The 14,997-nt window shown below is 32.4% G+C and overlaps 2 protein-coding genes across 2 annotated transcripts; both read right to left on the bottom strand.

The window, feature by feature from the left end:
• Nucleotides 1–2,698: 2,698 nt before the first annotated feature.
• LOC117341822 lies at nt 2,699–7,919 on the bottom strand. Its single transcript, XM_033903684.1, has 8 exons — nt 7,851–7,919; nt 6,395–6,533; nt 6,000–6,164; nt 5,563–5,600; nt 4,903–4,966; nt 3,965–4,027; nt 3,618–3,748; nt 2,699–3,263 (listed from the first exon to the last, which is right to left on the bottom strand). The coding sequence occupies exons 1-8, from the start codon at nt 7,917–7,919 to the stop codon at nt 2,988–2,990; spliced, it is 945 nt and encodes a 314-aa protein (XP_033759575.1). The 3' UTR covers nt 2,699–2,987.
• A 1,368-nt stretch (nt 7,920–9,287) lies between these two features.
• Nucleotides 9,288–13,195, bottom strand: LOC117342198. Its single transcript, XM_033904252.1, has 6 exons — nt 13,174–13,195; nt 12,907–12,932; nt 12,127–12,200; nt 11,570–11,638; nt 11,018–11,145; nt 9,288–10,612 (listed from the first exon to the last, which is right to left on the bottom strand). Exons 4-6 carry the CDS (start codon nt 11,631–11,633, stop codon nt 10,319–10,321), a joined length of 486 nt encoding a protein of 161 aa, XP_033760143.1. The 5' UTR covers nt 11,634–11,638; nt 12,127–12,200; nt 12,907–12,932; nt 13,174–13,195; the 3' UTR covers nt 9,288–10,318.
• Between the last annotated feature and the right edge of the window lie 1,802 nt (nt 13,196–14,997).

The raw sequence follows: 14,997 nt of genomic DNA, 5'->3' as shown, positions 1-14,997 counted from the left end.
AAGCCCTCCGGCTACTTACGTAACATTCACTTCATTCAAAAAAAGTCTAAAAGGTGATCTAGTTGGAACTTTTTATTCACAAAGATTTCCGATTCACAGACATAGTCTCTTCATCAAATTCGCATCAATTCTATTTTTGTAACGGACCTCACTTTTGGTTGGACAAGCTAAGACATGCGGTGTACTCAAATACCAGCAGTCCTAGGTAAAATATAATAATATATATATAAAAAACTATCTCAGGTATCATCAATGTAATAATGCTTTAGTGACAGAGTTTAAACACAAATATATTCCAAACTATACAAATCCAACATAAATGAGAGGGAGGTATGCTTTGAAATTTGTAACAAATAATTATTATCTAGAGTGAGTCATTTCCTCAAAAATGTAGAAAAACTTTGTATTTCAAGTTGATAATGGACAAGTATATTATTTCGTATTTTATTCTATTGTACTTATTATATTTCTATGAATAGTGAGATGACATTGCTTATCACTACGTTAGTATATATACACTGTTGTATTTTCACGTTATAACACTGTAAACCATGCACATTGTTGTGTTATATTGACCTCCTATTACACACTTTTTGTGTCCGGAGTGAATACAAATGTTTAAATGTTGAATTAAGTTAATGAAATATGGCATTGCCATTAAATACCGTTACTTTAATCTCAAGAATATAAAAAAAAATAATACATCTAAATAAAAAATATAAGTCATAACAGCCTGCTCGTCCAGTACATATATTAACTTAATATACATGTAGTTATCGTACCGTAAGACTCAAGTACTTGATATTGATATCAGTCTGTATCGGAGGTATTCTGGAGAATTGATATCTGACACAACAGATATGACTTTACAAGAAACATGCAAATGAGTTTTATCGCTGTAAGAACGCTATATTGTGACATCACATTTCAATCAGTTGTTCTATTGAGTAGAGTCAATAGAAATACATTCGTAAACTTGCTTTCTGGAATTATGTTATAGATAGTATCAATTCATGTAAATCTAATATTTAGTTTTTTATACTTGCAAAGGTTACGTTTAGATTATAATAAACTCTCGTTCTATAAACTAAATATTACATGAACATTCATAAAAAACATGTTTATATAATATGTTTCTAATTAAGCAAAGCATCTATATTTTCTTAGTGATTCAGACAGGAACTCAGAAAGGTATATTAATACCGTACTGTTTGAACTTATGTGTACCATCACAGTTTTTGTTTAGTTAATTTGTATGTTAATTTAACTATCTATCAATGTACAGATTATTCTAATATCTATAAACATGCACAGTCAAGTCCAAACACCTCAGCTTTAGGTATTACCCAATACAGGATATTAATAGAATTATATTTGCAACACACACGTAACAATTTTAGGGTAAGTGGGTCACCTTCATACGTGGATAACACGTGTGTATACACATACGTGAATAAGAGTGCATTACACCAATGTGCGTGGGTTATAATGTACCCGGATGTACTTTACATGTAAATCGTCAATGCCTCCCAATTTGTCATAATTGATTTAGTAATGAGAAATAAGATTGACCCTTGAAGACGACATGTTCAAATCAATATGGATATAGTTATGAATCAAATTGATTAAAATATTATCATTTTGCTTGTTTTAATGCTTTTAGGTATTATACAGTTGGGAACGTGAAAATGATAAACAAATAATAATTGAACCTCAAAAGAGTGAATGTTCTACAAATTCTTTAATACCTAAAATATAGCAATTACATATTTTGATATTAGTGTCTATGAGAGATACGATTTTAATTAATTCACTATATTTACCATGCATTTGCATTAAACGCGAATGAACTAGTCCGTATACAGTGTAGTAACACTATTTCATATTCATGATAAATAGTTCATATAGATTAACATAACACAATCTTTCTCAACCTCTCTTTCTTCTTGAATACCTATGGTCCTGCCAGGTAAACAATCTTATTTGACCTCAGTAGCAAAATTAAATCAACTAATGCAATATATAGAGGATATCTAACAGTGTCTTCAGTAATACCAAATATATTTCACGAGTGGGGCTAATATTTTGATATTTTTCACGAGTGCGCAGCACGAGTGAAAAATATCAAAATATTAGCCATACGAGTGAAATATATTTGGTATTACTGAAGACACTGTTAGATATTCTGTTTATTACATTTTTTATCAACGAAAACCCTACCCCGTATGCTAACTAGGACTACAGCCATAATTTGTAAACAAAAACAGTAGTTTCCCCTGTCCAGGTGCTGACATATATGTCAGGCTTTCTGATTGGTCAATTATTTTAGTATTTTCTAATCTTGAATTTGATTGGTCAAATCAGCAAAAGTGATATTTTTCACTAGTGAAAAATATCACTTTTATAGAATGAATAATTTTTGATATTTCACTAGTAAAAATGTAATAAATAGGGGATATATAACAGTGTGGTCAGTAATACCAAATATATTTCACGTGTGCCTAATTTTTTGCTATTTAAAAAAAAAAAAATTTTTGAATAAATATGAAAATATTAGCCACACTAGTGAAATATATTATATTACTAAAGATACTGCTAGATATCCTCTATATATTACATTATTTGATCAAATTTCGCTAGTGAGGTCAAATCAGAAAAAGTGATATTATCCATAGTGAAAAATCAGAAAAAAGTAATATTTAGTAAAAAAAATATCACTTTCATAGAATGAATAATTTTCGATATTTCACTGGTAAAAATGTTATAAACTATGATATCAGTTGTTTAATATTATAAATTATATATATAAATTATATATTGATTTAATAGTCTCAAAAATAACCTCCAATTGCAAAATGAATGCATATTCACGAATACAAGTCCAACATAAAACTTCAATATGCCCCTATTCAGTAGCCATACACAATGTCTACGAATACCATCTGAAGTCAAATGTTTAAATGCAGTGGTCACATTTATCCTGGAAATCACGACAGTCGCAAGACACCAAAATATGTCTCTCCTTTTGACAGATCAATTGCAGCTTCTGGTGATTCTAGGTAGATACTTATGACATCATTAACGGATAGATGTAATGTTCGAGTAGACACGCATGTCTGCAGCAAGTTGTCATAGTGATTTCCGGTCCAAGTGTTGTTCAAAGGTCGACAATGGAAAACTGTACTAGGGCGACCAGTTAATCGTCTGTCCAGGACAACGGCAAAAACGTCCGAACCAGTATTGTCCAACGACCAAATGGCAGCCTGCAATACAACAAATCACAACTGTAATCCACCATAAAAAGATAATAAAGCTAGTTCATCTTTCATGTAATTTTGATGAAACTCGACTTAGTAGTAACATAAATATATTTCCTTTACGTCACAAAGGCTGATGTTAAATCCATTGTATGTAAACTGTACGTGCAACTTATAACACTAAATTAGCACTAAACTCATCAACAAATGAATATTACATTTGTATGCAACATGCAATTTTAATATGCATTTAGTGAAACAGAAAAAAAATTAAAGTAAACCAATGTTGTTTAAACACACTTTTTAAAATTATTCTGTTATGATCCATCATCTTGACGTGGAATATTTACAAACACTTACATGGAGATAAACCAGATAAGTTCCTGTCTCGTGAATGTGATATATGCCGTCCTCTGTTTGGGTTACCGGAAGTGATGTCACGTTATTGTGTTCATCTCTATTCTTTAGAAATCGAAATATCTCTGGTACCACTTAAATGAGAAAAAATATATAACCTGTAAATATTTATAGATTACAAAAAAAAAACCTATTTTGTCAAGACATTAATGATGAGACAGCTCAAATTAAATGTTATTTTTCCCCACTTTTTCACCAATTCACCTAAATGTGAGTGTAATATATGCAGACCTTATCATTGATTATCAGAAAAGGAAAGGTGGATTAATTAGTTGTTTGTGTATGTTTACCTGTGGCAGTGAAACTTCTATTTCTGCAGGCTTTGCCACCAAACATTTCCTGACAATTATTACCTGTAAAACACATTGTTATTTTTCATATATCGAAATTCTTGTTCAAACTTATATTGTCTTTCATGACTTTGATCATTTTGGGTCACTAATTTTATTTTAGATAAATTTCATTTATCTATGATTATTATTAGTAGTATATTATTGAAAGGAAATCAAGGTAACGTATCTGTCATTATCTAAGATAAAATTCTATTATTCGGACCTCCACCATACTCTATTGCACCAGGATGAAAAGAACAAAAACCAACCATTCACAGCATAATTTATTTTGATGGAGGAAATTTTAAAGATTGCTATCTAACCTCTTAGATATATTAGATATACTGTATACGTGGGGGTTAAGGTTTGTGATTTTGATAGATAAACTATACGTGGAGGGGGTATTTCCAGGATTTTTTTCTTTTGCACCCGTTCCATAACTGTTTCATACGTCATAAAATAATACTTTTGGGGGATATTTTCCCTTTTAGCGTTAATTACCCCTCGCATGAAATTTCACTATTACAGTATATATGGGAAAAAAACAATATAATACCAATGACTAAATGAATTTTATATATTAAATTATAATCGAATATGTCTTTTAAAAATATATTTGATTTGCTTCGATTTTTTCGTTTGCCCCTATTAGAAATATATATACATATATTCTATTTCAACAATGTCAATTACACATTACACATATCTTACACATACAGTACACATATTACACATATTTCTCATTTATTACTCATTTATTTCACATATGACATATGACAAATTACACACATATTAAATATATATCATATACATTACACATATAACATATTGTATGACACGCTTCTTGAGAAAAAAATCAATTAAAACAATGATAGAATAAATAAAAAAAATCCTACCTTTGAATTCCTCCTGAGATATATCTTTGTTAAAATCGCTGGTAAAATGGACATGGCGATGACCCTGAATAACCATATAATTTTCGTTATTCGTGATAGAATTATTCAAAATATAGCATTTGTAGATGTACGTATCATGTTTTTAAATTGATTCTTAGGCCATGTTGACCAAAAAGGACATTCTTTAATTTTACAATAAAAGACCACTATTATTTGAGGTGCATATCTAGTGTTGTGACTAAAGTGAAGAACAACCAAATGATGACATATATTGCTATTTCAGGTAAGTGCTTCGTATGTACTTCTCATAAAGAAGATGCCACATTTAGTTTATCAGTAGTGCATTAAAAATTGATAGATTTTCCTGAATTGGAAATATCAAGGGAAATGTCAACCTGATATTGGAGATTGGAAGATCATGAGAAAAATACAAGCGTATGCTAGAATCATTTCTTTTAAAATCATCTTTCTTAAAGCTGAAAATTATAATTACGTTGATGTTAAGATTCTATCGATATTTGAACATGGTATTTATTTGATTAGTCAAATATTATTTTGACACAGACAGAACATAATAGGAATGGAATATAAAATCAATAAATGATTGCGTGGGTGCCAACGTCCCAACAGTTTATATTCGTGATACGTATGTATACATACATTATGTGGCTGGTGTCCACCAATACGGGTTTGTATGCCTGGATAAAATGAAAAATAATAACTGAAATTTTAAAAACACAACAGCACATTCCTTAACATTTTCCAAATAATTTACCACTTATTAATGGGATATCATTCCCTTTATCAAGAATTATGTTACTGCTTTGAAATTTCTGCGAGCGTATACAGATACATATATAATCCAAAACGAGACACTTTAACATCAGCTTCAATCAAATAAGTAAGCATCATAATTATATAATTTAGAAAATAGCCCTTACTTCAACTTATTGACAACGATTGCACAAAATAAATACCAGTGGAAACTTTGAATCTCTGTGTAACAAGTTCATTTTTTTCTTCAGGCACCTTTGATCTTGTATTAGTGATAGATATGAATTATTTGTGTCGTGAGAGTTAAGATTTCACTAACTTACCCCCTACAGGTAAGGTTACTTCTCCGGTCTCTCCTTTCTCTCCTTTCTCTCCCTTTTGTCCTCTCGGCCCTTTTTGTCCTCTTTTCCCTTTCTTTCCCCGCTTTCCTTTTTTCCCCTTTTTACCTGGGGACCCTTTCTCACCTTTCAGACATGAACAATGATGTTCTGTAAATGTATTAGCATTAATTGTACAGACAGAGGTTTGCATATTTTATAGGGGATTGAGGGAGGGGGATAACACAGGTAAAAAACAGACTAAGATATTGGAATTCAGTATAGACTTTTGCATTTGGAAGTCGACGAAAAATAAATTCATCAAAATCGCCAACTGAAAAATAGAATACCTTCAATGAAATGAACATAATGGTATCTAAAGAAATGCTAGTGATATTTACTGTTTATATTCCTCGTTTCACGTTTGTCACGGAAATCATGGACGTCAGTTGCAGTTTGTTCTGCATTGTGGTCGTTGTAATGTGTGTGGCTGTACAACTGTTTTTTGACGAATTCCGTCCGAGTATCTAGAGAATGTTTCTGAAATACGAACAATATTTTGAAATATTACATTTTATGATTGAAAAAAAAAGTTAGATCAAACATGGTAATACGAAGGGAAAAAAGATAAAGTAGGAAAAATAACAACAAAAATAACGTCAAATTAATGCAAACGCGAGAACCATGCAATGAAACCAAATGTGTTACCTGCAGATATGGTTGTATAGGACTGCTTGATATATAGGCTAGTGAGTGTGTATTTTGTCTCTTCACTTCCACACGTAGGACTCCGTACCTCTTGATATAGAACTATTGTACATAAACAACTTCCTGTTGAGATAACACACGCTAGCACGGCTAACCAAGGTCCACATACACACGTGTTGTTCCTCCCGATGATCTTACAACCTTCAATTGGTCTGGAGTCCCTACCAGCTTTCATTTTCAAACTTCTACTTTCGTTTTGGCTGTACTGTGCACGTGACTAATGGGTCAGACACCCCGATTCAATATGCAAATTGGGATATTAACTGTTTATCTAGTACCTGAGTTCAACGTGACCCGTTTGTGATACATATAGTTCTCTGAAATCCATAAATAGATTCAATGTATTCGAAGTAAAGCATTTGATTCTTTTCCAGCTTATAGGAATATCATGTATACGGTATGTTCTCGTAAGGGTATAATAGCTGTCAGTACTCAAAGAGTCCTGTCAATGTACTGTTTTAATCGAATGGTTTAATTCTTCATATCTATTCTATCTACTTATATGGTTCTGGGCGATGTTATATATGTGTACGCATGCTTACCTATGACACTAATCTATCTACATAGATACAAAAACCTGAAGCCACATGAACATGTATGACACTAGTAGTTCTTATTAAACACAGAATGTTCGAAAGAGGCAACTAATGTGAACTATTCCATGTCCTTGTGAATGCCACTGAAGGAGCAGTGATCCAATATTTTCATAAAAAAATGTTTAACACTTGCGGATACCCATTATGATATGGTAGCAACACTAGGGAAAGATACCCCTTTATATGCTACAGTGAAAAATAGGATGGCGGAATATAAACGCAGCCGACAGAGCCTTGAGGGTGACCCCCGTCCTGAAGGCTTGTCAATGTTACAACCCCAGAACTGGTCAATAAAGCTCGTGATATTGTTATGACTCACATACGAGTCACAGAAAGATATATAGCCAGTAGAGATGGCATTTCATAGGAAAGAGTACATTCAATTATGACCGAGGATCTTGCAATGAGAAAGCTTTCGACCCGATGAGTACCAAGACTCCTGACAGTTGTTCGGAAGCACATCGGGCGCACATCATCACGTGCTAATCTTAACCTTTTTTAAGAAGATCTTGCCAACTTTTTTCAGAGATTTGTCACTAGGAATGAGACATGGGTTCATCATCTTAGCCCAGAGGCCAAACAACAATCAAAACAATTGAAACACCCTGGCTCTCCCCCACCAAAAATGCAAATACTGTTACATCAGTTTGGAAGGTTATGGCCTCGGTTGTCTTTGATGCAGATGGTATTCTGCTGATAGATTATCTCCAAAAGGGACAAACAATCAATGACACATATTCTCATACTTTCACTTCTGAAGCAGTTACAGGAAAATATTAAACTAAAGTGCCGCGGAAAGATCACTTAAGGTGTGCTATTCTCTAGGACAATGCTCCTGTACACAGTCTGTCATTGCCATGGCTGCCATTCACCATTGTGGCTTTAAAGTGATTGAGATCCGCCTTATTAATCTGATCTCGCTCCATTAGACTTTCATCTATTTCCAAAACTGAAATCAGCTATTTCAGCCAACAACTTTCAGTCCGATGATGACGTCATACATGCAATGGATGACTTTCTAAACAGCTAAGAAAATGAGTTCAATAAAGTTTGCATTGAGGCCCTTAAACACCGCTGGCAAAAAAGTATACATACTGAAGGTTATTTCGTTGAGAAATTATACAATTTGTGCGCCAAAATTCAAATACTTCAATATAAGACTCGAAACATCAATCTGCACTCGTTTTCCGTCAAAACGGCAATTCAACTGAAAAGTTTTCAAGGATATCTCAAGGACATTTAAACAGTATTTTTGTTATCTGTAGATGGCAGCACATGGGTTTCTAGTTCAACTATTTATGCATTGGAAATTTAAGATATCTTATGAAACAAATTACATGTACAATAAACAAAACACCTGTATTTTGGTCCCTGAAAGGAATAAACTCACTGTAACAAGCCTACAAGACTATCTAATAATCAATGGAAACATCTCATATCTATATATATAAAGAAAGCAACTCAAAAACTATAATTTCAGTATTTTATTCAAACATTGTTTGTATAACATGTAAAATTCAAAATGATGTAAATATATATTATATTACTGCACATATGAATATATATATATGTGTGTGTGTGGGTGTGTGTATGTGTGTCTTTGTTTACATTTGTATTTTTTGTATTATATCAACAGTCGACCAACAAGATTTAACACTATGAAATATTTCTTAGTCAAGGTATTGAAATTTATAATAAAAAATAAAACAATAAATAAAATTATGTGACATTTGCCTAGAAAGTTAACATAACTTCCATGTAACATACAATCAAACTCGAACTATGATAATTCGAATATCTTATTTAATTATATAAAACCAATATACTTGATTGCCTCGAATGCTCCTGGTACCTCGATTTTTTTCATTAACAATAACTTTGAGATAACGAGTTTCGACCGTATTTTTTTTTCGTCGAATTTGTCAACTTGTTTTTTTTTTTTGTTTTTTTTTAATTCACATTCTTTCCTTTACTGGAAGGGATTAAAAAGTAATTTACTAACACATCCCATTTACTTTTTGAAATGCATGACTATTATCTTACAAAGTACACGACATCAATATTCACGAGGTGTCCAGTTAGATTTGATACATGAGATTGAATCAATTGCAATCCATTAATATAATTACCTTAAATCTTTGATGATTTGCATGCTGCATACCCTTGTGATTTCACGACAGATATTGAAGATAGCAAACAATAATAATCGATATCTTCTATGTTCACATGTTGCACATATCTTTTATTTCACGAATTCAAATAGTAATATAAAGATATATATACACAGTTTTATAGTTTTATTCGTTATGAAGTCTACGCTGTACATATTTAAAAATGCATATCTAAATGTGATGTTTAATTGTGTCTTTTTGCAATGAATATGCCATTATCACAAAACAAAAACAAAAATATGTATATACAAATCAGGTGTGAAAATGGATACGAAAATAAATAAAATGATAATCAATGGTTTCAGAATGGCGAGAGGATGGCTTCCTGAATATGGACATGTGGTGACTTTGTTGTACGAATTGACTTCCCATCTGATGACCTATAGTGAACGAATTGACTTCCCATTTGATGACCTATAGTGAACGAATTCACTTCCCATCTGATGACCTATGTTATACAAATTGATTTTCAGAATGATAACCGTTGTTGTCTTCCAATATCATAAATATAAAATTTACGTCTCAACAAAATCGTTATCATACCAGAGAAGTGATATACAAACCTCTTGTTGCGAAAAATTAACAAAATCCTTATTTAAAAGGAGACCTTGAAACATGCAAAAGAGATAATAACAAGTGTTTTGGAAAAGTAAACATGTTCTGCGTCATCGGCGACACTTCAAATCAAAATAATATACTTAAGGAGGACACAACAAAAACCAATTATGCAGGCAATTGCATTAAGTGTGATTTGCAACCTTCATGTAATGTCATGGTTTCTCACTTCTTTTCATGCATGGGAAAGAAGGACTGCCCCAAAGTTAGTATGCTTGCTAAGCATCACAGCCCTTTGAGGTCTAGTGATGACTATAGAAATCATTTGGTCCTTTTCAATATAGAACGTGCCAACATTTCCACACGACTTTGTCCTGGCCCCTATGTATTTGGCTTGTCTGCTTGTGATCTTCGTGAGAATGCGATCAGTAGCCACAATGCAGGACATGTCGATCACAGGCCACTTCTGACTGTCGTCACTGATGAAGAGACCGATCTCATGGTGTGAATCTTTGACCAGAGACTGAGTCTGAATAATAAAGACAGCACTATGTTAAATTCAGCACTAGATCATACACAGAAACAGTAAATATAAACTATCCCCTGCTTATCGTACCATAAAGCATACCTAACGTATATGTATGCCTTATGCTTTCCACTGGAGCTACATTAAAGTGAGATACGAATTCGAACCTGAATTTAATTTATTTTCAAAGTAAAACTAAAATATTACAAATAACTCGCTAAGAAAATAACTGACTAGGCGATGCTAGTGTGTTACCTAGTGTTACAAGGTAAAACCTAGAGTTATCCCCGACCATTCCATATTAGTTCTTAACTTATTTCGATAATATAGGAATGTAAAAGCAATAAATTAAGAAATTAATAGATTAATATTTCTAGAGGGAATTGATATCATACAAATGTTACGTACGTTTATATATAACATGTAGAGACCAGTGTATAATGCTTTAAACCGTCCATCTAATTGTCTCTCGATAGGCGACGTGACCCTGTTTATCAGGGTCTGGATGGAGAGGAACTGCATCACATGGTTGGCTACTGAAAATGAAATGAAAGACATAATAAGAAAGGGAAAGGACAGCGGGGGTAACTTTTTTAATTAAAAAGAGAGGGCATTTATTATAAACAAAATATTTCATGCGGCTGTATGACAGGTTGTTTTCATTATTACGACATTTTCGGCTCTAATCAAAAATAAATTCTTTGATATTTTCAAAAAAAAAATTTAAAAAAAACCAACAACAACAAAAAAAAAAAAAAAAAAAAAATAGAAAGATGAATCACGAAGTAATTTCTACCAACATATAACATATAACATTTTAACCACTTGTTTATTGGAAATGTACTATAATTTCTGTACTATCTGTTTATGAATGATTTTTCTTGGATAAGAAATTGAGGTAAAAAAATAATTTTATGCAAATAAATATCTGTAATGGTTATTTTTTTCAAATATCCTTACCTTTGCTGTGAAAAATATTTTCTGATGCACAATAGTCTCCTCCCCACATTGGCCTACATCCCATCAAATCTATAATAAAAAAGATAAACAATAACATACAATACATTGAGTGAAATAAGAAAATATTACTTTATATGAAAACCAATTACAATACAAAGACATTGATATGATCAAATCTAGACGCGAGCTGAAAATACGAAATAAAGGCGATATATTATTGGGGCAAAACAAGATTCTTCTGGTGTTTTCTTTAATAAACTGTGGTATCTGTAAGTATGGAAGGATATGAGATTTCCCTGCGGATCACTTCATTTTTCGACTTTAGCGTATCCTATCTCTTCCGTCCGTGATGAATTATTTGATAATTTGGAAAACATTATCAAATACTTACGATCGTGTACTATCATATAATATGTAATATACTCTATATATGTGTATAATAAGTAACACATTTCGCAATACGTTTTGTTTTAATTGTATATTTGTTGTTTGTTTGTTTATTTGTTTATTTTTTGGTTTTTTTTTAGATTGTATTGGATAAAATCTGCACAGCTTACCTGTTCGTGAGTCAACGCTTGTAATGCTTTTGTTGAGGTAAACCAGGGATGAAATGAGCTGCCATGGTACCAACCTGCAAGATAGGACACATATATGGAATAAGTGGGATACCTTAATGTCTAGTGAAAAGACTATTCCACATACATGTATCCATCATTTGGTAAACATTTTATTATTTAAGGCTTGTGTAAACGTTATTAATATTTAAATAAATGTTGATTTTATTTTTAGTTTGATGTAGAACGTAACGTACTTCGATGCCATGTCATGAGAATAAACTTGTTTAAAGTGCAGTTATCTTGAAATGTTAATAATTAGATTCCACGAAATTTGAGACCCACGCGAATGTCATTTAAATTTAACTGTTAAAGTGTGTGTAAATAAAGCTATCACTGATCTTCATAAACATGCATTAGAAATATAATACACTGACCCGCAACATGTGAGTCATGAAAATAAACATTGTGGTTAAAACAGTAAACAAAACATACCACTGTATTGCTAGATTTATTGTACAACTTGTATATAGTGTAAGTACATTTAGCTTGGCACATTCAGATATTAGCTTATAACTTAATTTTAACATATGTGTGAAATGTACATATAGTACTCGTCACAGATAAAGCTCCAAAATATAACCGCTAAAACATGTATGATTGCAGTAAAGTATATACAATTTTCAGCAAAATTATAGCTTTCAATGTTATATGCCAGCTAATGGTAAATTAAATTCCATATAGCTTTGAGGAAAAACTCATTTTATTAAATTATTGACTTACCGAATCTCCCTTCTCTCCTTGTATACCTGAAGCATAATTTCAAAAATGTCTTGTGAACATTCTCTTACAAAATATAAGTTTGCATGAACTAAATAATGAGGTTTCTACATGAAATTATCTACGTAATGTTTGCTATTTGTAGACTTCTATATAAAATAAATGTTTGAAAATTTACTTGAAGTTGCAGTTAATAGTAAGAAGTACTCCAGAAAAAAACCTGCATAAAGTGTATATCTAAATTCAGAAAAATTAGATTTTGACCTTTACCTGGAAGACCGATTGGTCCTGGTGTGCCTACTGGACCTTGAAGACCTCGTTTGCCTGGCGGCCCAGCTTCACCTGGCATACCCGTACGACCATCCGTTCCATTGGCTCCAGGTACTCCTTTCCATCCCCGGAACCCTCGAGGGCCTCGGCACTTCTTTGGACATTTCTTCTTCGATCCTATTGTGGTGATTCGTAAACAATTTTCATAATATTAGGTATAATGAAGGTAATATTATATTTAAACTTTACATAAACGGATATAAATTTTAAATGCTATTGTGTTGGTTGAAGTGAAAAGGTGCAATGGGCGCAAAATGATCTTTCTGCAGAACATGATAAAATATGAATATTTGTGAGTATATGCGTTGAGGTAAAAGGCTGTTTATCAGCTCTAAGTGGCTCAAAATGTTTTTAACAAATAATACATCGTCATTAAATACGAAAATAATACTCAAGAAATGTTCAGTTATTCAAAAGCTATTAAAGCTGAGGAAGACAGGTCCCGCATCCAGTTTGATCTAGTACTTTGTATGCATGTTATTGGTATTTCCATTATGTTCATGTTTAGCCATCAAATAACATTTGTTATTACAAAACGTGCTAAAAAAGTTGAATTAAGTTGAATTGAATTATTGCAACTTCGTATTGCTATAAATAATTGAGGGTCTCATCCTCGAAATTTCAGAGGTAGTCTTTAGATTTCAATTCATTACTCATTAAGGGCCTGTCACAACTGGCCGATTTCGGGATTTTATCGGAGCATAACTCCGGCGTTTTTCGGGTATCAGAAAAAGGGGGTACATTGGTCTAGTTGTAGGACGCAGGGCTGCGTAACCGAAGGGTCTGTAGTTCGAGTCCCGTCACGGGCACTGTGTTATATCCTTTGACAATATACTTCGTTGTGTTCCATTCGACTCAGCTGTATATGGGTACGTTGTAAGACAAGGAAATATCGTATGTAAGCTGTTAGCGCCGAAATGGCAGCTCCGGCTGTATGCTCCCCATGGAGTTAAGAAAGATATAGGCTGGTTGCTATAGGCCAAATGACCACTGATGAAAATTTGTGAACCGTTTTGAGACGGCTATGTTGCTATGATATAACAGTATATAACAACTTCAAATGTTTCAAATCAGTACTGGAACCGCAGCGCTACAACGATAGAATGTTTCAATAACATTATCCTAACGGGAACGCCGGCACAACAGCTTTTCTATGGTCAATTTCCCGTCGATTTCCTCGCCGTTGTTTAGTTGTGTAGTCTGGCAAAGTACATTGGTAGTGTGTGACAGGCCCTTTACCAGTTAATTCCATAATTAATATGCTTTGTAGTTAGAAGTATTACCGCATAGTTGTAGCTGGTCAATCACTCAATATTTTATCTCACACGAATGCAGGTTGTGTTAGTATATTTCAGTTATATGTGTGATTGCCTAGATGTCCAAAATCATGTATATAAAAGCTGTAAAACATCATTTTCCACCTGTTGATTAATTTCGAGAAAAATACTTTTAAAGTTTTAAATAATGTGTTAATAAAAAACAGTTAATAGAAATGTTCAAAATGTTCCCGGAAATGTTAAGTTGTTATCTTGTTTCTCCATAACAGACATTATATAATTTCCTTAAACTTTGAATTCCTAATCATTCTACCATGAATTTGTGGTTGTATCTTGACATCAAATTTCAATTTAAATATTGCTAAATAAATAACTAAATAAAAATAGATATAATTCCTTGAAGGATATTGAATCTAATTGCATTTATTATTTTAATTCCTAATGACTTTTCAAAAGGTTCTGAATTTAGATACTATAGTTATGGCGA

Source organism: Pecten maximus, chromosome 14 (genome assembly GCF_902652985.1).
Source record: "Pecten maximus chromosome 14, xPecMax1.1, whole genome shotgun sequence".
Lineage (NCBI taxonomy): Eukaryota > Metazoa > Mollusca > Bivalvia > Pectinida > Pectinidae > Pecten > Pecten maximus.
The sequence above is the reverse complement of the archived record's forward strand: the minus strand, read 5'-3'. Positions and strand labels throughout refer to the sequence as shown.

Excerpts from the sequence above, each read along its gene's own strand:
- LOC117341822 (XM_033903684.1), bottom strand. The coding sequence starts at position 7,919 with ATGATGAACCCATGTCTCATTCCTAGTGACAAATCTCTGAAAAAAGTT. Across the intron at positions 6,534-7,850 it reads GCAAGATCTTCTTAAAAAAG|AAACATTCTCTAGATACTCG; the intron begins GTTAAGATTAGC and ends TTCGTATTTCAG. Across the intron at positions 4,028-4,902 it reads ATCTCAGGAGGAATTCAAAG|GTAATAATTGTCAGGAAATG; the intron begins GTAGGATTTTTT and ends TGTGTTTTACAG.
- LOC117342198 (XM_033904252.1), bottom strand. The coding sequence starts at position 11,633 with ATGGGATGTAGGCCAATGTGGGGAGGAGACTATTGTGCATCAGAAAAT. Across the intron at positions 11,146-11,569 it reads AAATATTTTTCACAGCAAAG|TAGCCAACCATGTGATGCAG; the intron begins GTAAGGATATTT and ends TTTCATTTTCAG. Across the intron at positions 10,613-11,017 it reads TCTACATGTTATATATAAAC|ACTCAGTCTCTGGTCAAAGA; the intron begins GTACGTAACATT and ends TTTATTATTCAG.